The 23,350-nt window shown below is 43.5% G+C and overlaps 1 protein-coding gene across 6 annotated transcripts in view; it reads left to right on the forward strand.

Annotated features, from left to right (window-relative positions):
- Nucleotides 1–16,767, forward strand: part of TIMMDC1 (translocase of inner mitochondrial membrane domain containing 1) — a 77,965-nt gene extending 61,198 nt beyond the window's left edge. For 4 of the 6 annotated variants that reach the window (XM_030203894.1, XM_030203895.1, XM_030203896.1 and 1 more), the window contains exons 7-8: nucleotides 1,191–1,301; nucleotides 16,187–16,764. In XM_030203894.1, coding sequence (XP_030059754.1) covers nucleotides 1,191–1,301; nucleotides 16,187–16,319 — 244 coding nt within the window. In that variant the 3' untranslated portion in view covers nucleotides 16,320–16,764. Of the gene's footprint in view, nucleotides 1–1,190; nucleotides 1,302–16,186 lie in introns of all 6 variants that reach the window. The other 2 variants (XM_030203893.1, XM_030203898.1) reach the window with 2 other exon arrangements.
- The last annotated feature ends 6,583 nt before the right edge of the window (nucleotides 16,768–23,350 follow it).

The raw sequence follows: 23,350 nt of genomic DNA on the forward strand, positions 1-23,350 counted from the left end.
CCAGTTTTTGAATCACCTGCTCGCACTCTTGGTATGCTGGCGTTTCTGGTAGGCCCCGGAATCTTAGATTATTACGACGGCCCCTATTTTCCAGGTCTTCAATTTTTTCCAGCAGCTGTTGATGCTCACCCTGCATTTCTGTCATCTGATGTTCGATTGCACCCAGAGTATCGCTATGAGCCTCCACTTGTGTCTCTGTGTCTTCTAGGCGCGAGCCCAGTTCTCGAATTTCCCCTCGCAAATCGGCCCCAAGCGTCGCTACTTCCGATCGCAAGGCTTTTAGGTCTGCGCTGATGTTTTGCAGCCATGTTTGCAAATTTGGGACCTCTTCTCCCTCTATTTCCATATCTTTCAGCTGTTCCGGCTGATTTCCTGGGGATCTGGGGCTTTCTCCATTCGCTGGCTCTTTTGCCTTCCGAGCCTCCGCCATTTTGTTTTTTGGCTCCGTCGCGCCTCCGGTATAGGCAAACCGCGAGAGATCTTGTCGCGCTCGAGCGGTGCTCATATATTGCTGCTGATCGTTATTTAAGCTCAATTTAGCCTCTGCTTCGGCTCTCCTGACGTTTTTCTGCTTAAGAATCGCTCATTTTTACTGCGGGAAGCAGGAGCTGCACTTTTAAGCGTCCATGCAGCCCGATGACGTCACTTCCTCCCGATATTGAGAAAGTTTCATGTAATTCTTTAATAAATTTTGATATGGTTGTTAAGGGGCTCTTTTACAAAGGCACACGAAAACCTGGCCTGTGGCAGTGTGGGTGCGTGTTTTTGGCGTGCGCCAGACCCTTACAGTACTGTATCTGGGTAAAAAAGGGATTTTTTTTAATGGACTGGAAAATGGACGTGAGGCAAAATGAAAACCAGCGCGTGTCCATTTTCGTCCTGAGACCTTACCACCACCCATTGACTTAGCGGTAAGGTCTCACTCGCTACCCGGGCAGTAAGCATGCAGTGTGGTCTAACTGCCGTTTACTGCTGGATAAGCACCCCGTAATAGAAAATATATTTTCTACCGCGTGTTTTTGGCGCACGTGAACTTTGGAATTACTGTCCAGGGCACAGTCATGATCTGCAGCAGCCCTGACTCTTTTAGCACATGCATGGTTGAAAATGTGATGATCAATGCCATGAGTTACTGCACCTCCTAGGAAATCTTATTGAACTTGGTTATGTGTATTTTCTTGTATTCCTAGTTTGCCAGTGGGGGCTCTGCTGATGGCCATTCAGAAGCTGGCAGGAGAAACCTTAAGTGAAAAAAAGAGAAAGACACGCAGAGAGTTATATGAGCTCAAACTGGCAGAATGGTAAGAAACAGCAGGTCTTTCTGTGTCACCTTTGTGCACATGGGGTTAATTTTATACAGCATTTTCCACATTAAAAAAAAATTATCTTCACATGAAAAAAGCACTTTATATATAATCCTGCATAATTTTATATGTAAAAAGTTGGTGCATGGAAAGAGTGCATCTACTTTTACATATTTTATGTGTAGGCATTCCCAGGGACATCGTATGAACAGAGCAAGAATGGAATTGCAAACTATACTATACTATACTATACCATATGGTCTTACATTCCCCTTTTATCCCTTAGAATTCAAGACAGATCACAATAAAAGTCCTTTTCAATAACGGAATTACAAACCATTTCATTCAAGGAATTTACATTCATTTAAAAAATAAATGCCATTATTTAGAGAATAAGTGCATTTTTAATGCTTTCCTAAAATTCAAGTAAGATATTGATTGTCAAATTTGGAAGGAAATATCATTCCAAATTTTAACACTCTGATAATGAAATGTTTGCTCTGAAATTGAGTTCAAATGAATGTTCTTCACTGAAGGGAAATCTAAATCTAATCTCTTTATTCTTCTAGAGTTAGATCGATTAGTAGGAAATTAAAGTAGTCGAACTAATCTTCAACAATTTGACTATGAATCAAAGATATAAATGGCAAGAGGCGTACTCACTCACAAATGCGCAGTAGAGACCCTCTCTGTCCTGCCCCTGCGTCAATACGTGATGACGGGGGCGTGACAGAGAGGGAACCTGCGCACCTGCGAGTGAGGGAACCGCCGTCGCCACCGCTCCCCCCCCAAGGTTGCCGCTACCGCTCCCCCCACCCACCCGGAGTCGCCGCCGCCGCCACCCACCCTCCACCCAGCCCGGGTACCTGGCTTCACTATTCAAACCGTCGGAACGCAGCACACAGCTCATCTGAGCTGCCGTTGGCCTTCCTTACTTGCCTGTGTCCCGCCGTCGCCGACATTACGTCACACGAGGGCGGAAGGCCGACGGCAGCTCGGATGAGCTGTGTGCTGCGTTCCGGCGGTTTGAATAGTGAAGCCAGGTACCCTGGCCGGGTGGGGGGCTGGTGGAGGGGACTCCGGGGGGGGGGGGGAGGGCGGCGGTGACTCGGGGGGGGGAGCGGCGGCGGCGACCTATCCGGGGGGGGGCCTTTCAACCCCCCCCCTTCCTTTACTAGCTTGTTTTTACGGGCTCAACGGCTAGTACTTTTAAAAAAAACAAGCATGCTATTTTAAAGTAAATACGCGAGTTTATTGTAAGTCAGTGAAGTCTATTTAGAATTAGTGTTGCTCTTTCAGAATTTCCTAACTTAAAAATCAGTCTTACAGCACTATCTAAGAACTGCAACTTTCTTTGTAATTTAAAGGAAATAGAACTGTGTATGGAATTAATAATCCAATTGTGAAAGTAAAATAGATTGAGCAATAATACTAAAACTAATGCTTAAAGACGACTGAATAATTCACAGTTGACGTAAACTCAGGTTAACTCATTGACGTGATATTCAAAGGTCAGGCCATTGTCTAACACGAACCCTAAGGCTTTGGATCTGTTTTCTATTTTTAGTGTCTTGCTTGAAGATAGTGTCATTTACTTTAGATGGTATTGCAGAGAAATCCCCCAAACCAGACTAATTTTGTTTTTTATTTAACTTTAGAAAGTTAATATTCATCCAATCACCTACTAAATTGATAAACTTTTGAATTTGTATAAATGTATCCTCAAAAGAATCTAGCACAGGACATAGGAGAAAAATATCATTCGTATAAGATAAAATGAATATTCCAAGACTTGATAAAAATGTCCCCATTGGCCTCAAATAAACAGTAAATAGTAGAGGCAACAGTGGGAATCCCTGAGGTACTCCACATTTAGGGGCCCTTTTACTAACTGGTGGTAGGTCTACCGCGGGTGTAGCACGTGGTGAATTGACCCTACCACTGGAGCCCGGTGATAGTTCTGGGTTTGCCATGCGCTGTTTCCTTTACTAGAAAATAGGTTTTATTTTCTAGCAGGGAGTAGGCATGCACGGCTGTAATCAGGTAGCAGCATGCACTGCCCGATTACCGCCAGGTTACTGCTGGAGCCCTCACCATCTCCTATAGGGCTCCGGCAGTAAATGGCCATGCGCCAACGTATGCATGGCTATTTACTGCCTCTTTTTGAAAAACAACCCTTTTACCCACATGCTCCGATGCCACTTTGAGACACCTTTTATCGCTGCTTGGTAAAAGGGCCCCTTAGTAAGCCAGAAAGGAGATTCCACTCCATTCTTCCTAACACAGTATCTTGTACTTTTCAAGAAACCCTCGAACCAGGAAATAACTTTACCAGTTACCCCTTTCTCACTAAGGGGTATGTTTACTAAAGTGCGTTAGCGTTTTTAATATGCCTGTAAATTTAAGGCGTGTTAAACGCTAACGCGCCTATACATTTCTATGGGCGTGTTAGTGTTTAACGCGCGTAAACCATTTACACGTGTTAAAAACGCTAACGCGGCCATAGTGCTGCTTAGTAAACATAGTAACAAAAGATGATTAATTGCATCAAAAGCCACTGAAACGTCGACTTGCAGGACAGTTTGTTTCCCTCTACTTCTGTGGCTGATATAAGTAGAAAAGTCTTTGTACTTTGCATTGACCTAAAGCTGTGTTGTGATGAATGTAAATGTGGAAGAAAAAAGATAATATTCAATTCTCAGACTAACATCAAACTCCATTAGTTTGGCAATCCATGATATGCTTGCTGCAGATCTATAATTATCAATCTGCTCCCATATTTTTGGGGATTGGAGTTAGTATGATTTTGGTAGTATTTGTGGGATATTGTGCCTCCAGAATGCTCTATTAATAAATTGAGTAAGCCAATGTAAAATATTCTATGGGGGCCATTTTTCAGCAAGTATAAAGGACATATATTCAAAGCACATCTCTTATCTATCAATCTGCTCAAAATCCTAGCTATAGCTTCAAGTGACACTAGATCAGATTTATCCCAGATTCTATCGCTTGGTACATCCTCCGACAGCTGAGCGTCTTTTAAATCCAGTACACTTAGGGGCCTTTTTACTAAGCTGCACTAAAAAGTGGCCTGCGCTATTTTTAGCATATGGGTTTCCCACATGCTGAGGCCACTTGCAGCACAGCAGGAAAAAAGGCCACAATTTCTATTTTTCCATTCATGGCCATGCACTAATTTCCCAAATAGCGGGTGGCCATTAAAGAGTGAACCTTACTACCACTTATTTTCTAGGTGGTAAAGAGGGGCATAATCGAATGGGGGCGCTCATCTATAAGGGTGGCCATCTCAAATGACGGCCCCATTAAGCGGCTTACCTGACTGTATTATCGAAACAAGATGGCCGGCCATCTTTCGTTTCGATAATACGGTCGGGGCCGGCCAAATCTCAACATTTGGGCCGCCCTTAGAGATCGCTGGCGTTAGAGATGGTCGCCATTGGTTTTCGCTGATAATGGAAACTAAGGACATCTATCTCAAACTCGGCCAAATCCAAGCCATTTGGTCGTGGGAGGAGCCAGCATTTGTAGTGCACTGGTCCCCCTCACATGCCAGGACACCAACCAGACACCCTAGGGGGCACTGCAGTGGACTTCAGAAATGGATCCCAGGTGCATAGCTCCCTTACCTTCGGTGCTGAGCCCCCCCAAAAACCCCCAAACCCACTACCCACAACTGTACAACACTACCATAGCCCTAAAAGGGTAACGGGGGGCACCTAGATGTGGGTACAGTGGGTTTCGGGTGGGTTTTGGAGGGCTCCCATTTACCACCACAAGTGTAACAGGTGTGGGGGGGGGGGGGGGGGGGAATGGGCCTGGGTTCGCCTGCCTGAAGTGCACTGCAGTACCCACTAAAAACTGCTCCAGGGACCTGCATAGTGCTGTGATGGAGCTGGATATGACATTTGAGGCTGGCAAAAAAATGTGTTTTAAATTTTTTTTTTGGGGGTGGGAGGTGGTTGGTGACCACTGGGGGATTACGGGGAGGTCATCCCCGATACCCTCCGGTGGTCATCTGGTCAGTTTGGGCACCTTTTCAAGGCTTGGTCGTGAACAAAAAGGGACCAAATAAAGCTGGCCAAATGCTCGTCAGGGTTGGCCTTTTTTCCATTATCGGCCGAGGACGGCCATCTATCTCTTAACCACGCCCCGTACCGCCTTCTGTACGCTACTGACACGCCCCCTTGAACTTTGGCCGTCCCTGCGACTGAAAGCAGTTGAAGCCGGCCAAAATCAGCTTTCAATTATACCAATTTGACCGGCCTTAGGAGAAGGCCGGCCATCTCCAGATTTGTGTTGGAAGATGGCCGCCCTTCTCCTTTGAAAATAAGCAGGAAAGGCTCCCACGCTAAACCCCATGCTAATCAGCAGTGTTCAACTATTTGCCAATTAGAGTAGAGCACGCCTACTTTTTGCCCCCAAACACGCCTCCCATATGAAAAAAATACTTTATATTTTTTAGCGTGGGATTGGCGTTTGCTGATCCCAGAACTACTGTGGGATGCCTGAGCGCATCCTGTGATAGTACCTTCTAGTGTGTGGAAAGCACAGGTTAGTGCTTACCACCACTTAGTAAAAAGGCCCCAAAATGAATTGTTTGAATTAAAAGACTGTGGGGCCCTTTTACCAAAATGGAGTTACCGCCTGACTACTGCGGTAACTACTCTTGCAGTAATTTCATTTTTGGCGTATGTCCGATACGCGTTTCTGAAAAATATTTTTTATTTTCAGGCGCGTGTAATGGACATGTGCCAAGTGGCATTTGGCACGTAGGTCATTACCGCCCGGTTACCGCATGAGTCTTTACCGCTAGGTCAATGGCTGGCGGTAAGGTCTCAGACCCAACATGGACATGTGGCAATTTTCATTTTGCCGCACGTCCATTTTTGGCAAAAAAAAAGGCCTTTTTTTTACAGGTGTGCTAAAAAATGGATTGGCGCACGCCTTTGTAAAAGGACCCCTGTATTATTTTAATTTACTTCAGTTGAAAAAAAAATGGGGCTAAATTTTCTGTTGAAGGCTGAAGTGGTTCAGGAGTTAACAAAACATTATCTGTACAACTTAAAGTATTGTAGATGTTAAATAAAAATTTTAATGAATTTTCAGCTTTTGTTATTCGATCAAAATGGTTTTTCTCTGTTCTATTTATAACTATTTTGTAATGTTTTATCCTCTTTTTCCAATTATTGTAAGACTGTTGATCTTTTTATTTTTCCTCTGCCTTTCCAGCCTCTTGCAGTTTTTCTTTTACTACTAGTAAATCTGAAAACCACGGATTGTCAATTTTCCTCTTATTTTTTTCTTTTGTAATGGAGCCAATTTATCCAAAACGGATAATGTAGATTCATTTCATCATCATTTGAGAATTTGAAATAGAAAGGTCTAATTTTGATGTGACCTCTCTCCAGAAGTGATCTTTATCCAGTTTCAGCCTGAGAGCTCTTTCCTGAGTTCCTTTATTCATGTATGAACTTTGGGAATTTTCAAATGAAAGTCGAGAAGAAATTGGTCAGACCATCCTAGAGGTTCCCATTTATTATGATCGACCAAGGGCTCTGCGCTCAAATTAAAAGTATAAGCAATAAAATGTAGTGCTTTGCCTTTATTATGGGTAGGGCAGATTGAACCTAGCTTTATAGTCAGAGAATTTAATAACTGAAAAAAATGAAGCATCAGATGAATTGCTCAAGGTGTAAGTTTAGTCTATGGCCCTTGTTTCAAAAGCATCTATATGTATAAATGGCACACATTACATGTATAGATTGCATACGTATGCAAATAGGGATTTTATAAAGTCACTATTGCTTGTATGCAACCCACTTGATGCAGAGATTAAAAGGGGGAGTGGTAGGAGCATGTTTTAGGTGCGCCAAAATGCTAGACCTGGCCTTCCCATTCTACAGTAGGAAGATGTGTCTAGAGATCTCCATGGGAACAAGGTTTGTGGGACTCCTGCGGGAATCCCCTCTGGGGCAGCAGGACTGCCATGGGAATCCCCTCTGTGTTTGCAGGACTCCCGCGAGGACGGAAGCAATTCATGTGGGGTTACCATGGAATTGTATGTCAGTTGCTATGTCAGCCTTGCTCTCACAATTAATCCTCTCTGCTCTCTCCCGGCCTGGGCTGAATGCAGGCCTCTCTGATCCATGCACGAGCCAACAGCATCTAAGGCCAGCTGACCTGGAGTGCGTATGTGGCAACCTTAGCAGTGCCAGCAAAACAGAGACTGACACAGAACCTTAATGTGCATGCCAGCCAATTGGGACTCCAGTTTTTGTTTTGTTTTTTGAAAAGGTGGGGCTTCAGAGGTCTGGAATAGTGAATAGGATCTCTCCAACCGGAGATGCTGAGGAAGTGAGTTCCATAATGCTGGCACTAAGAAATAGAAGTTGGAAGAGCAAGTGGATTCCCACGTTGCTTTAGAAGGGTGAGGCAGGACTAGACTGTTGTTGGCTAGAGACTGCAGAGTACAGGACGGTGAATATGGAATAATCAATGCAGCCAAATAAGGCGTGGAGGTGTGAAGAGCCTTTTGCGTAAAGGTGAGAATCTTGAACTTAATTCTATATTCTATATTCTAGCTAGTGAAGGCGTTGCAGGGAGCGGTATGATTCGGTCGTATCAGGAGGCCCAGCAGATGATGCAAGCGACAGTGTTGTGAATCATCTGAAGGCGTTTTAAATTGGTTTTGGTAATTCTTGCGAAGGCGACTTTACAGTAGTCATAGTGAGCATTTGTGTAGGCATAAACAGGGAGCAAATTGAGTCAGCATAAACCATGTTTCGAATAGACCTTAAGCGATGGAGGAGGAAGAACCCAGTCTTGAGGACATAGGAAATTTGAGGGGTGAAGGATAGTACTGAGTCGATGATGACCCCTAGGTATTTGAATGAAGAAACGGGTGGTTTTTGTCTGTCAAATTACACAGGGCTTACTGAAGGTAGAGATGGGGAGCCTGTGATCAAACTAGCTACTGTTTTGTCAAGATTCAAAATGAGGTGCTGATTCTTGAACCATAATGCCACTTCAAGGAGGCAGTTTTGAAGAGGCTCAAGATTAATACAAAGAGGGTCAGTGTAATGAGTAGTCTATCAGTGTAGTCAGTCGATCATAAGTGGGCTTAGAGATCCTACTAAGGCATTGTTTTTCAACCAGTGTGCTGTGGCTGCTCCCCAGGTGTGCCGCGGAGTCTGCAGGAATCCCCTCCAGATCATAGGCATCTCTACAGGTGGCACGGGGTAGCAAGAACCACACAAAAATTGCCTTGCCACCCCTTTGCCACTCCAAACAGAATCAGCTCACTTCCTCCTCAGGTCTGGATTCGCCTCAATATTTTCCTCCTCTCACCCCTCGGGTCTCTCCCCTCTCCACTGCAATTCTACAAACTTTGCAGTAACCGGCAGCTATTAGAAAAGGACTTCCTCTGGTCAACCCCAGGGTCTTTCCTTCTGAAGCAACTTCCTTTTGCCACATGGGAGGTACACAGGAAAGGGAAAGCCTCCGGACAGCTAGAGGAAGGCCTGTTCTAATAGCCGGCAACTGCAAAGTTTGTAGAATCATGGTGGAGAGGAAAGAAAGAGGTATGAAGGGCGGGAGGAGAAAGATGGATCCGCCGGAGGGCATTAGGTGAGGAGGAGGAGAGAGTACCACAGAGGAAAATGAGTGAAATGTTGCACATACAGGGAAGGGAAGCAGGGAGACAGGCTACACATGAAGGGAAGGGAAGCAGGGAGACAGGCTTCACATGAAGAGAAGAGGGGAGACAGGCTGCAAATGAGGGAAGGGACGAGGTGAGAAATGCTGCACGGGAAGGGAAGCTAGGAGGGGAGATATGCTGAACATAAAGGGAAGGGAAGGAAAGAGTGGAGACAGGCTGATCATAAAGGGAAGGGAAGAGGGGAAACCTGATACACGTGAAGGGAAGAGTGGAAACAGGCTACATATAAAGGGAAGGGGGAGACAGGCTACACATGAAGGGAAGAGGGGAGACAGGCTGAACATAAAGGGAAAAGATGAGGGGAGAGATGCTACATGTGAAGCAAAGAGAAGAGGGGAGACATGCTACTCATGAAGGGAAAGGAAGAGGAGAGGGGAGACAGGCTGCACATGAAGGGAAGGGAGACAGGCTACACATGAAGGGACGAGAGAGGGAAACCAAGATTAATTTGAGAAGGAGGCAGAGAAATTGAGGAAAGCTGAATGTGAAAGATCAGTGCCAAACCTACATAGGTATGGGAGCCAACTTTTCAAAATTATTGGGTGTGTTACGCCCAATGGAAATAACCCCTCCCTGGACATATTGGGGGTGCTGAAGCACCCACAGAGTTGGCTCCTATGGAATAGGGCAGGAGGTGAGAAAAGAAATAGCAAATGGAAAGGAGGCCCTGGAAACAGAGTTAAGAGCACAGACAGAGGAAAGCAGAACCAGAGATTGGAAACAAGATGATTAGAATAAAATCACCAGACAACAAAGGTAAGAAAAATGATTAATAACATGTTAAGGGTTATGGAACGCAGCATGTGTTTAACTGTCATAACACGGCAACTCTGGTTGCGGCATTGGGCAGCAGTTGCAGCATCAAAGTCGCATCTAGTTAAACTGCCCTTTTGGAACAAGTGGCTGTTTGGAGAAGATCGCAGTAACTTGGTAAAATAATTGAGGGAAACTAAGCCACAGCAGTTGCTGGAGGATAAGTCAAAAGCCTCCGGTCATCCGTTTTTAGGGGGCTCTTGATCTCAGTTTTGAGACTGCAAGCAGTACCGGCCTGGTCGTCAGCAGTATGGTCAGAAGTCCTTCTTTCAGGCATGCCAATCTTCCTTTCATGCAAATAGGAAGTTCTCTAGGTCAGCTAGAGCGCCCTGTGCCTCCTGAGCTTCACAATGATGCAAGGCTACTCCACTCTTCTTTTCCTCCATTGGAAGGACGTCTTCAGAATTTTCAGGAGGTGTGGGCCAAAATCATATCAGACCAGTGGGCTCTGGGTATTTTTACAGAAGGTTACAAGTTAGAGTTCTCTAGCCCAGTCGCTCCTCTCTTTTTGAAGTCTCCTTGTCGAAAGGCGGTCGAAGTTCAGGCCACTGTAGATTCCTTGCTGGCTCTCCATGCCATTGTTCAATTACCCAGGCCGAACAGGGACAAAGCAGATACTACCTCTAATTAATTATCCCAAAGAAGGAAGACACCTTTCATCCGGTCTTAGATCTCAGAGGTCTAAACCGTTGCCTTTGAGTGTCCTGTTTTTGCATGGAAACACTAAGAGAAGTTATAGTCTTGGCTCAAGCAGGAGAATTTCTCACCACCCTCGATCTCAAGGAGGTGTACTTGCATATACTCATATGGCGGCTGCATCAGAGATTTCTACGTTTTGCAGTGCTGAGCTGTCACTTCAAGGCTTTGCCCATTGGTCTTGCCAAGGCACCAAGGACGTTTACCAAGGTTATGGTGGTTGTGGCTGCTTTTCTTCAGCACCAGGGAATCAGAGTTTACCTGTATCTCGATGACTAGCTTATTCATGTGTCGTCCTATTCGGACAGTATAGCCATGATGGACGAAGTTGTCTACTGCAGTCGTTGAGTTTGGTGATCAGTTTCGAGAAGAGCAGACTAACTCCATCGAAGACCCTGGAGTATCTGGGCATTCTATTCAACACAGCAAGGGAAAGGATCTTCCTTATGGAATGCAGGAGGTCGAAGCTCGGTCAACAGATTTGTCTTCTCAGATAAGGCAGGCCCAGGGTCTGGAAGTATGTCCAGGTTCTCTGGGGTCAATGACAGCGGCGATGGATGTGGTGCCATGGGCAAGAGCTCATATACAGGAGTCTCCAAAGTCACAGAAGTACGACCTTCATCTTCCTTGGACGTTGGTTGCCTGACAGAGTATGCAGTGGTGGTTGTCGACTAGCAATTTGACCGTCAGGGTCCCTTTCCGATAACACAATAGGATTTGGTTACAATGGATTTCAGCAAGATGGGTTGGGGAGCTCATTACAAGTCGCATCTAGCACAAGGCACTTGGACAGAACAGGAGTCTTTGTGGTCGAAAAACTGTTTGGATCTCAGGGCAGTGTGGAATGCTTTACATGACTTCTCCCTTTCTGGTGAGGGCCATGGTTCAAGTTTTCTCCTACAGTGCGATGTCAGTAGCTTATATCAACAAGCAAGGCGGGACCTGCAGCCATCCGATGAGTTGGGTGGAGATAAATCTTCTCAGTATGTCAGCAACTTGCATCTCTGGGTCCTTGAATGTGGAGATGAATTTTTTCAGCAGGCACTCCTTGAACCCGGGATAATGGGAACTACCCAGTTAGAGTTTTAAGCTGATAGTGGACTGATGGGGTTCTCCGCTTCTGGACTTGATGGCGACACAAAGGAAATAGCACAAAGCAGGAAGAGAGAAGAGGCTGGCTGAAAGGATGGACCACTACAGAAGTTATTGCTTGAAAATGTTGGGTCCGGTTTCTGGTGCTTCAAATAAAAGTGTGATGAAGCAACATCTCCTGTAGTGGTCCATCCTTTTAGCCAGCCTCTACTGTCTTCTTGCTTTGTACTACTCCCCATAGAGGTTTCTCCCTGTGTGCTTTGTTTGCAACGGAAAAGGAATGCCAAAGTGCTCAAGTTCTTCAGCCATTGGAAAGAACCGGACTCAATGCTGTACTGCAGACCTGGGTGGAGGCATTACTGTATGTCTTCCCTCCTTGGCCCATGGTAGGCAGCATGTTGAAAAGAATCATATTGCACCAGGGTTGAATAATTCTCATAGCACTGGATTGCCCGCAGAAGCCATGATATGCGGACCTGATTCAACTGCTGGTTAGGGATTCTCTCCGTCTTCTGCAGGTACACGGCCTTCTGAAGCAAGGTCTGGTGCTCAGAGAGGATCAATGCCCCTTTGGTCTTATGGCTTGGCCATTGAAAGGGCTCAGTTGAGATATAAAGGTTATTCTGATTCAGTCATTGCTGTCTTGCTTCAGGCTCATAATTGGTCTACATCCATGGCATAGGTGAGGGTGTTGGAGGATGTTCGAGGGCTGGTGTTCTGAGCACAGACTTTCTCCCTTCTCTTCTCTTCTCTGCTCAGATCACACACATCCTAGTGTTTCTCCAGGCAGGTCTTCAGAAAGGATTGGTGTTGGATTCTCTAAAAGTTCAGGTTGCGGCTTTGGCCTGTTTCAGGGGCCAACTACAGGAGATGTCCCTTGCGGCTCACCCGGATATCATTCAATTTGTGTGGGGAGCAGATTGCTTGTGGCCTCCCTTTTGTACACCGTGTCCAGAGTGGAACCTTAATTTTGTCCTTCAGGCTCTTCAGAAGCCTTCTTTTGATCCACTCTGGAAGGCCGCCTTGAAAGATCTTACGCTAAAGACCGCATTCTTGTTGGCTGCTGCATTGGCACATAGGGTTTTGGAGCTTCAAGCTCACTCTTGTTAGGATCCCGTTCTTCGCTTTCTGAGGCGGAGGTCTCCTTGTGCACAGTTCTTTCCTTTTTTCCAAAAGTGGTATCAGCATTTCATCTCAACCAATCTGTGGAGCTTCTGTCCTTTTGCAGAGAGGACAAAGAGGCTTCCTTGAAGCTTCTCGATGTGCGTAGAGTCTTCATTAGGTATCTGGAAGTCACAAATGAGTTTCGCTAATTAGAGAGACTGTGCTTTTTGGTAATCGGAGGCTTGACCTCATGGCTTCCAAGCCCACAATTGCTAGATGGCTGAAGGAGACTATCACATCAGCTTATTTGCTTGCGGGGAAGTAGGCCCCTCAGGCCTTGAGGGCTCATTCTATGAGGTGTGCGGAGACTACCTTACTGTCTCTGGTGGATATTTGCAAGGCAGTGTCGTGGCTGACACGACATACCTTTGCCAAGCACTACAAGGTGGATGTTTTGGTGCATTCAGAAGCCAGTTTTGGATCTTCGGTCACTCAGGGCGGCAGCAGCGCCAGGATCCCACCCAATCTAGGGATTGCTTTTAAACATCCCACTGGTTCTGGAATAATGGGAAGCTATGCAAGGGAAGGAGAAGTTAGATCTCACATGATTATTTTCTTTACATTAGTCCTCACTATTCCAGAGACCTGCCTGATGTTTCTGAGATGTTTATTCAGTGCAAAGTAATGGGTCAAATAATGACTGTTACCTTGCATGGTGCTTCCAGAATATCTCTTGTTCTCTACAAATTGTCCAGAGATGAGAGAGGTCCACACATGTTTGCTCGCCTGGTTAGTGTTAGATTAGCGAGTTGTCTAAGGTTGTTGTGTTTGTTCTAAGTTTCTACTTACGGTTTGTCTATGTAAATACTGAGGAGCTGGACTGGATGCCAAAAGAGAGATGTCTCAGCTCAGTTTTCAGTTCTCTATCTCCACCTGCTGGTTGATGGGACTCAACTATCCCACAGGTTCTAGAATAGTGGGAAAGACCAATAGAAAGAAAATTATCAAGTAAGACCTAATTTCTCCTTATCCCTGCTCCATGTCACTGTTCTCTTGAAGTGGCCCTGGTGGTCTAGTGGCCTCTCTGGTGTCAGGAACGGACCCCACTCGTTCCTGCCTCATGCGCGCTGCTTCCATCCAAATGGCTGGCCAGACTGTCACAGGTTTTGGCAGCCATTTTCCAATTGGAACTAAATCTCACAGGAACGAGTCCTTGGAAATATCTGACATTGGAAATTCTCATCTGTGTATTGTTAAAGACTCCTGAGGCAGGCCATTGGCCGAAATAGAGTACTGTGTTGAGTCTTTGATTAATAAATCTTCTAAAGCCTCAAGATTTTCGTCCTTTCTTCTGGAGCCCGTAGTCATTTCCCCACAGTCTTTCTTGCACCTCATTTCTCGTGGTATTTTAGATTTCTCCGCCTAGGCAGATTGCTGTTTGTACTTTGCAGCATCCATCTTTCACTCTGTCTTCACAAGCCTCCCTTTCCCTGCTGCTGCAAAGCATCCCCCACAATATAATGCTGCCACCACCATGCTTTACCTTAAGGATGCTCTTAGAATAATGTGCTATGTTTGCTTTACGTCACGCACATCAGCATTGACACCAAAAAGTAATTTTAGACATCACAGCGACTTCTCTCTCTTTGAAAGGATGGCCCAATTGAGGTAGTGTCTTGGTGGTGCCAAACTGTTTTCACTTTATTTATTATTATTATTTACTTTAGATTTAGACTTTGCTTACACATTTTGTGAGTAGTAGCTCAAGGTGAGTTATATTTGGCTACAGTAAACAATGGATCTGACAGTGCCCCAAAGCATATTGAATTTTTTTTATAGCCCTTCCCCAAATTATACGCAGTGTTCGACATGTTTAGACCTTTTCTTTATGGTCACTTCACTGAAGAGAAACAGCTTGTTTCTTCATCAAGAACTATTCAAATCAGCTTGGCTACTGTGAGGGGGCACAGGTGGGCTCTATTAAACTTGTTAGGTACAAATAAGTACCTGTATATACTATGTAAACCGCTTTGAATGTAGTTGCAAAAAAAAACAAAAACACTGAAAGGTAGTATATCAAGTCCTATTCTCTTCCCTTATATGGGTCTTGTTAAGGCAATTTTTGGAAATGGAGCTAATTTAGGTTTGTTGTGACAAAGGGTTTTATTCTTTATTTTTAAATATTTCTGTAATTGATTCACTTTAGAAATATGGATTATATTGTATATAACATAAACTCCTACTTTAGTGCATTCTGAATTGTGTGTTTTAGACAATGGAATCTGAATAATGTGCGTATGTGAAGACTTTTGTAAGGCACCGTATGTGCCTGCACACCATGCATTGTGGTGTCTTGCAGAGTTTTGTTCCATTTTCTTCTACCTTGATTTTTGTTTAAAATTTACTTTTTATTCATTTTTGGTTTTGTGTTTTTGTGGTTACTGGAAGGCTAGAACTAGGAAGAAGAGGGATTATTTCATTTAATAATTTATCCTCCAGTAGTAGTGTCTCTAAGTCTTTCTATTATTTTCCAAGGTTTTATATCTCCCAGATGTCAACTACAACTTGTTTTGGGACTCTTATTTCAATATATTCAAGTGGACTAAACAGCAGCCACAGTACTTTGAGCAAAATTTTGGAAACATTGCCATGGAATTGAACTTTTATGGCAGAGTCTATCACAAAAAACTAGGGGCTGTGACTGTACATAGAGTTGCTGATTCCTTGTTATGAGTTTTCCCTCAATCCATGTTTTCTGTTTCCCTTCCCAGTATGTTACTTTATAGTAATCCTGCAGATTGAGGGAAAATAAGTCCAGGATGGTCAACAGCCCGTTAGAATGGGAGGTAGAACAACAGGCCTGGAGTAAAGTCAGTCATGACTTGATATGAGATGGCTTCGTGCAAAAAAAAGTATGATGAGCCTCCCAAGATTGGGGAGTATCTAAAGTTTATTGAAGGACCCAACATGGGCCGTGTTTTGGCAAGTGCCTGCTACAGAGGTCGTGAATATAATGGTCAAGATCTTGGTCCTTATTCCTTAATTGATCAGCAATTGACTTCAGACACAATTACAGGAATCCTATGGTTTGATCCTGAGTTCAGTCAATGGTATCAAAGTGACATTTAGTCATCAAGATAGTACTCAGGTTTTTTTAGTTGCAGAGTCTGTCTTGGTGACTAAATGTTGGCTTGATACTGTTGACTGACCATTATATTTACTACCCTGACGCAGGCATTTGCTGAAACACGGCCCGAGTTGAGTCCTTTAATAAACTTTAGATGCTACCCAGTCTTGGAGGCTCATCTTGCTTTTTTGCATGTATCTACATTCCCTGTACATTGGATTCCCTTTCTTTTGCTTTGCTTAATTGGTACTAGGTTGATCATGGTGTAAGAGGATAGAGCTGTTCCCTCTAATCTTTGTTTATTCCCATCAGGAACGCTCGACTGGGACTGCTAGGTGAAGTCGTGGAAGAAATAAATGAGGATGTGCAGCAGGACACAACAACACTGGACCATGAGAAAATTGAAGAACTCTTAAGTCTTCCTAGAAATCCCAGGGCAGAATAAGACCAGAAAGGACATAAACTCAACAGTTCCCAAACCCAAAAGCTTTGTTAGGATATGTTTCAGTTGCTGAGGCATTTGTCCCTGGATGTAATTTGTTTAGGGCACAGACTTTGATTAGAGATGCTGGGAGATTGGGAGATATCAACTGGTTTGTGTACTTCTTCCCCCATCTTTCAAAAATAATTCTACAAGACTGATCTTGCATCACTCGTCTTTTGCTTCTGTAGCCCTGTAACTAAAATCTGCAAGTCACACGATACTTGTGTGTACTTGCATTTCATCGTACTCCACGGTGGACAACTGTAACACAGAATCTGTGAAAAATCCACTGGAAAAACAGTAACAAATAAATATCCTTTTTAGCTGATTAAAGGCTGTCAAGTTTTTTTGTTTTTTTTTAAATAAGGAGTTCTCACCCCAGAGCTTTATGACACATAACTTTTACTTGTAAAAATGTTATTTTGGATTGTTAGTACATTACACTGCAGTAGTGATCTCAAACTTTCTGTTAGTTTGTGATTCTTTTATTTTTGTAAACATTTTATTAGTTTTCTCCAAATTTACAAGAAAGTCAACAATGAACAAGCAAAAGTGAATCACTACTGATACCATATAAAATTAAACTCAAAATATATAGAACAGCTATATACAAGACAAATATGCTTCAAGATGTGACCTTCATTTAAGAGCACATAGTTCTGGGTGGACACCTGAATGCGGAGTACCCCAAGGATCCCCCCTCTCACCAACTTTATTCAACCTAATGATGATACCTTTAGCCAAACTTCTAGCCAATCAAAACCTCAACCCCTACATATATGCAGATGAGGGTGGTGGACTTTGGTCCTGAGGAACTGAGTTCGATTCCCGGCACAGGCAGCTCCTTGTGACTCTGGGCAAGTCACTTAACCCTCCATTGCCTGCCGCATTGAGCCTGCCACGAGTGGGAAAGCGCGGGGTACAAATGTAACAAAAATAAAATAAAAAATAAATGATGTCACAATTTACATCCCGTTCAAACATGATCTAAATGAAATCACCAACGAGATCAACCAAAGCCTCCAAATAATGCACACCTGGGCAGATGCATTCCAACTAAAACTTAATGCAGAAAAAACACAATGTCTCGTACTTACCTCACAATATAACACAAAAACGTCTCCACCATAACCACACCATACTGTTCTCTTCCTGTCTCACAAAACTTGAAAATTCTGGAGTCACCATTGATCGAAACCTCACTTTTGATGCCCACGTGAAAAACACTACGAAAAAGATGTTCTACTCCATGTGGAAACTCAAAAGAGTAAAACCTTTCTTCCCGAGATACATCTTCCGTACCTTAGTACAGTCAATGGTAATAAGTCATCTGGACTACTGCAACGCACTGTACGGTGGCTGCAAAGATCAGACTATCAAAAAACTCCAGACTGCCCAGAATACAGCCGCCAGACTCATATATGGAAAAACTAAATATGAAAGTGCAAAACCATTAAGAGAGAAACTTCACTGGCTCCCACTTAAGGAACGCATTGCATTCAAGATCTGCACGATTGTACACAAAATCATTCACGCAGACGCCCCAACCTACCTCCCAGAAATGCCACAAGATCATCTCGCAAATTTCTCAACCTGCACTTCCCCAGCTGTAAAGAACTAAAATACAAGCTGATGCATGCCACCACCTTCTCTTACATGAGCACGCAGTTATGGAATGCATTACCCACAGACCTGAAAACAATCGACGAAACAACTATCTTTCACAAATCTCTGAAGACACATTTCTTCAACAAGGCCTACAATGAGAACCTACAGCCCCACTAATCCACTTCACCAACCCATTCAGTTTTGAAAGCCCACCTTCTAATTACCCTAATAAATCCCTTCTTTCTTCCCTTAATTAATTTCTACACAATACTAACTATACCTGATATACTGGAATAACTATGTTAACAATACTATGTAAGCCACATTGAGCCTGCAAATAGGTGGGAAAATGTGGGATACAAATGCAATAAAATAAATAAATAAATAAAATACTTTCCAGAAGGTGTGGTTCAAACTTACAAATCTGACAAATAGAGAGGCTCATTTTCAAAGCATATAGACTGGACAACAGAGATACTTTTTTTTCCAGTTCACACATATCATCTATATTACCACTGTAATTAGCAGATGAAATAAACTTGTCTGTTCATCTGTAAGAGTCTTCTCCAAGAATGAAGATAACATCAGTATTTGGCTGTAAGTCGGTTTGAATGATTGCTCAAATGTACTTCCAAATCGTGATGGTAACCAAGAGAGCATGGATGATCTTTAGCTATCACACAGTGGTGAAAGAAGAGGAGATCACATTTTCAGTAGAAAAGATTCTTTGTTTTCAAAATGGGGTGATTTTTAGGAGAGACTCCTTGTTTTTAATAAAATAATCTTTTCTACTGAAAGTGTGATCTGTTTTTATTGCACCAAGCTGAATCTGGGGACATTCAAAAACCATATGAATAAGGGTTCCTAAATGCAGGCTGCAGTGCCAACTATGTTTGTAATGCTTGACTAACTTATTGAAAACATCAAACAATGTGGAGCATTAGTATTTTATCCATAAGGATCCCCTCTATAAGGTGGAATGATTACCACACTAATGCTACTGTAGTGATGGTGGGCAACTTTTAAGAGGTATTGTCATTAATCCAATGCATATGAGTCAGCTCTGTAGGAGCCATATGGCCTAACAGAATCAAGCCTGGTCCCAGCCTGCACCCAGTTCAGTGAAATAAAACTTTTTTGTTTGTGGTTTTGATTTCAGGTGCTTGACCCAAAGAGCTAGCTGGTGCCCAGAACTTGTGGAAAGACCAGGGTTGCCTGCATTATATGCAAATCTATCTCATGCAAATTCATTGTGGGTATCCTGAAGACCTGGATGGGCTGTGTGTGTCTCGAGGACTGGGTTGAGAACTCCTGCTTCAGACCTTGTATTGCCACACACCACTGAGCCAGGTATGGAGGAATAATCCAGTTAACAGAGATTCTGCTCAATGTCCTGAACTCATTCTAGTACAGAAATTAATGAAAGCTTAATGGGATTTAAAAAAGGTTTGGATAGCTTTCTAAAAGAAAACTCAGGAAAATCCACTGCTTATTTCTAGGATAAGCAACATAAAATGTGTTGTACTGTTTTGGGATCTTGCCAGGTACTTATAACCTGGAATGGCCACTGTTGGAAACAGGGTGCTGGGCTTGATGGACATTTGGTCTGTCCCAGTATGGCAACGCTTATGTTCTTATGCCATGGGGCTGAACACCCCAATATTTAGCAAAGTCCTTCAGTGTTTCTGGAGAAGAGGTAATTTGTATTGTTTTTAGCACTGAATAAACATTTTGAAATGTCGGTACCTATGTTCCAATATATTAGGAGATGGTGGCTTGAGATAAGAGTAGCTGGTGAAAATTAATTAAAAGAGGGAAACCATGTTGCCCTGGAGTGAGAAACAGGCCTGAAAATAAATGATAGGTAATTCCTATACTGCAATCATGGAGCCTTTCCCTCTAATGCTATCTGTAGTATTTACCTATGTGTTTATGGTTCAATTGAACTTTTCAGTCACTTGAAAACTTGCCAAAAATATGTGGTTTCTGGAAGGGGATTTTCAATTTCAGGGATGCCATTAGTAGGTTGCAGCGTTACAGTAAGGGCTAGAGTTGGGTAGAATGGATGGACTGAATGATCTTTTTTACTCTCATAGTTTAAAACATTAGCAGCAACAGGGTTCAGAGGTTGCAGTGTTGCTATCATATCAGTAGTAAATGGAAACATAGCCCAGGGTTGCTGCAGGCTACATGTTATCCAGTCTGAAGCAGTAAGTTACTGCCCCTTAGAAAACAGTGTCAGTGCTGACAGGTTGATAGTGGCTGAGTACTGCAGCCAGGCTGCCTTGATGTATAAGATTGGTTGTTCAGAGCTTAGTGGTATGGCATGATGGTGGTGGATCTAGATCTATGGATCTAGTTGCTGCATAGGGGATGTTATTTTGTGCTGTTATCTATCCAGGACAGTGGAGAACTGATGAGGAAACAAAGATTGTCTAGCAAAGCAGGGATGACTTGTAAGAGGTTAAGCTTCTAGACCCCCCCCCCCCCCACCACCACCACCACCACCTTGCTGTGGGCAAGAGTAGCTAGCTGGCAGACTGGATAGGCCAATTGTATTTTTTCTGTCATCAAGTACAACAATATTTTGGATGTAAGAATGAGTCCTGTAAGGCATTGGTTTCCAGTCAGATTTTTAGGATATTTACCATGAATGTTCATGAATAGAAGGCAACTGAATTTGTTACAGCTTCGGCATCAAAACCTGCCTGAAATCTGGATTCAGTCATTCTTTGGTTGGCATTTTTGGCTGAAACCAACCCCCCCCCCCCCCCCCCCCCCCGGTGCTAAGTCACGCAGACTATTGCAACGGAATTTACGCTGGATACAAAGAACAACTCACAAAGAAACTCCAGACCACTCAGAATACAGCAGCCAGGCTAATATTTGGCAAATTACGATTCAACAGTGCCAAGCCCCTCCGAGAAAAACTGCATTGGCTGCCAATCAAAGAACGTATTACTTTCAAAATCTTCACCCTGGTCCACAAAATTATCTATGGCCAAGTCCCACGATATATGACAGAACTTATAGACCTACCACTCAGAAACACAACCAGATCATCTCGAACATACCTAAACCTCCACTACCCAAACTGCAAAGGACTTAAATACAAAGCAACCTATGCGTCCAGCTTCTCCTATATAAGCACACAATTATGGAATGCACTGCCAAAAGTTGTGAAGACAACCTGTGACCACCTAAACTTCAGGAAATCATTAAAAACCTACCTGTTCAAAAAGGTATACCCCGCCGACCCAACATAAATGCCTGTACTCTGCAACACAACATAACCAAAGCTTATAATGGACACTACATAATCTTTCCTCTCCTTGATCCCCATTGTAACTGAAACATATGTTCCTTACTCAACCACAATACCACCTGTATTTGTTTCTTTACCGGACTTGGCGAACGCCTCTACGGTACTATGTAAGCCACATTGAGCCTGCAAATAGGTGGGAAAATGTGGGATACAAATGTAAAAATAAATAAATAACCACTCTCTGCTCACCCATCCCACCCCATTATCATCACAAACACTACCAGAGAGCGGGTCTTACCAGGCTGGGTACCTGACCACTGTTGTGGGCATGATGGACTGCCTGGACGAGGTCACTAGATCACCAGGGCCAGGGGGGTGCTCATACACCATAACTTGCTCTCTGTGATGGGGGGGGGGGGGGGGTTGGGGGTGGTGGCCTGGGAGAACCTGCTCTTTCTGCCATGGGGATTGGGGGGAGGTGCCATTTGAATTTAGGCCAAAACCGAGCAACAAATTTTGGTTCCTGTTTCAGTTGAAACCAAAAACCCCATGAGAGAGGCACATTTTCATTGCATGCAGGTGTGTTCCATGCATGCTCATATAGATAATCTGAAAACCTTTCTGGCTGTGGATCTTCTAACACAGAATTGGGAACCAATGCTCTAGGGGATCTAATTATTTTAAATTGCTAATCTGCCCACAACTAAGTAGAGTACATAAAAACATACATAAAACAAAAGCAAACTGTTCATCATCGATCTACACCAGAAAGGATCAGGATTATCCCCATGCCTTCACAAAAGAGTGTGTTTTTAAACATGTCCTAAACTGCTCCACACGCCTACATAACCTCAGCTATCCAGGCAACCTGTTCCATAACGTAGGCCCTGCCAATGAAAATGCTGCTGCACACGTTTCTGCATATTTTACAAACATCAATTTTTCATTTGCAACTTGCATTGAAACTCTGATGCTGTTAAAATACATGAGCCAGTGTTCCTTATTTAGTGTGCTTAGTAACTAACAGAACAAATAAATCCAAATGCAGCAAGAAAAATGCAGGGCAGACACCCATAATCCCAAAAGCTTTTTCGGGAAGATGTTTAACTGTAGCTCATATGTTTTCATTGGTAGTTCAAACATTCAGTTTACAGTAGGTTTTTTCCTATTCCCAGAAGGCTTACTACACTCTTAATTGATACCTGAGACAATGCAGGGTAAAGTGACTTGTCCAAGGTCATAATGAGCTTGATCCCTGGTTCTTAGTCCACTACTCTAACCCTCCTCTCAACACCCTTCTCCACCACCGCCAATTCCAGGCTCCGCCCATTCTGCTTCGCATCACCTTACGCATGGAATAAACTTCCTGAACTCCTACGCCAAGCCCCCTCCTTACCAATCTTCAAATCATTGCTCAAAGCCCACCTTTTCAATATTGCTTTCGGCACCTAACCTTTATACCTTTCATGTAATCGAGAATGCCCCAAATTGACTACCCCTACTTGACTGACTCTACATTTGTCCATTAGATTGTAAGCTCTTTGAGCAGGGATTGTCCTTCTGTGTTAAAATTGTACAGCGCTGCGTAACCCTGGTAGCGCTTTAGAAATGTTAAGAAGAAGTAGTAGTAGGCTATTCCACTATTCTGAGCAGAACAGTTACAAAGGAGGTGACATCAAAATAAAATTAAAAAAAAACATCTTTGCTCCAAATGGCAATTTTGATGAGGACTTTTCTGCTCCACCATATTCTACCCACTCCAAATAACTGTCAGATTCCACGCTCCTCTCTCTCCCCAGGAATTTGATAGTTAAACTGAACAATCCTGCACGAGATAGCCATCATACTTTGTTTTGTATATATTTATAAAATGAGGACAATTTCCAAAATTCCCCACCCTCCCTGCAGGTAAAACAGGCTAATGGCTATTTGGTATTAATACACAAACAAATCTTTTTCAGAGACAGGGAAGCACTATAACTAAAGGACATGAATTGAGGGTTGCAGGTTGATAGATTTAGAAGTAATATCAGGAACTACTTTTTCATGGAGAGGGTGGTGGATACCTGAAATACCCTCACAGAGGAGGTGGTGGGGACAAGAACAGTGACAGAATTCA

The sequence above is a fragment of the Microcaecilia unicolor genome, chromosome 5, assembly GCF_901765095.1.
Source record: "Microcaecilia unicolor chromosome 5, aMicUni1.1, whole genome shotgun sequence".
Classification (NCBI taxonomy): domain Eukaryota; kingdom Metazoa; phylum Chordata; class Amphibia; order Gymnophiona; family Siphonopidae; genus Microcaecilia; species Microcaecilia unicolor.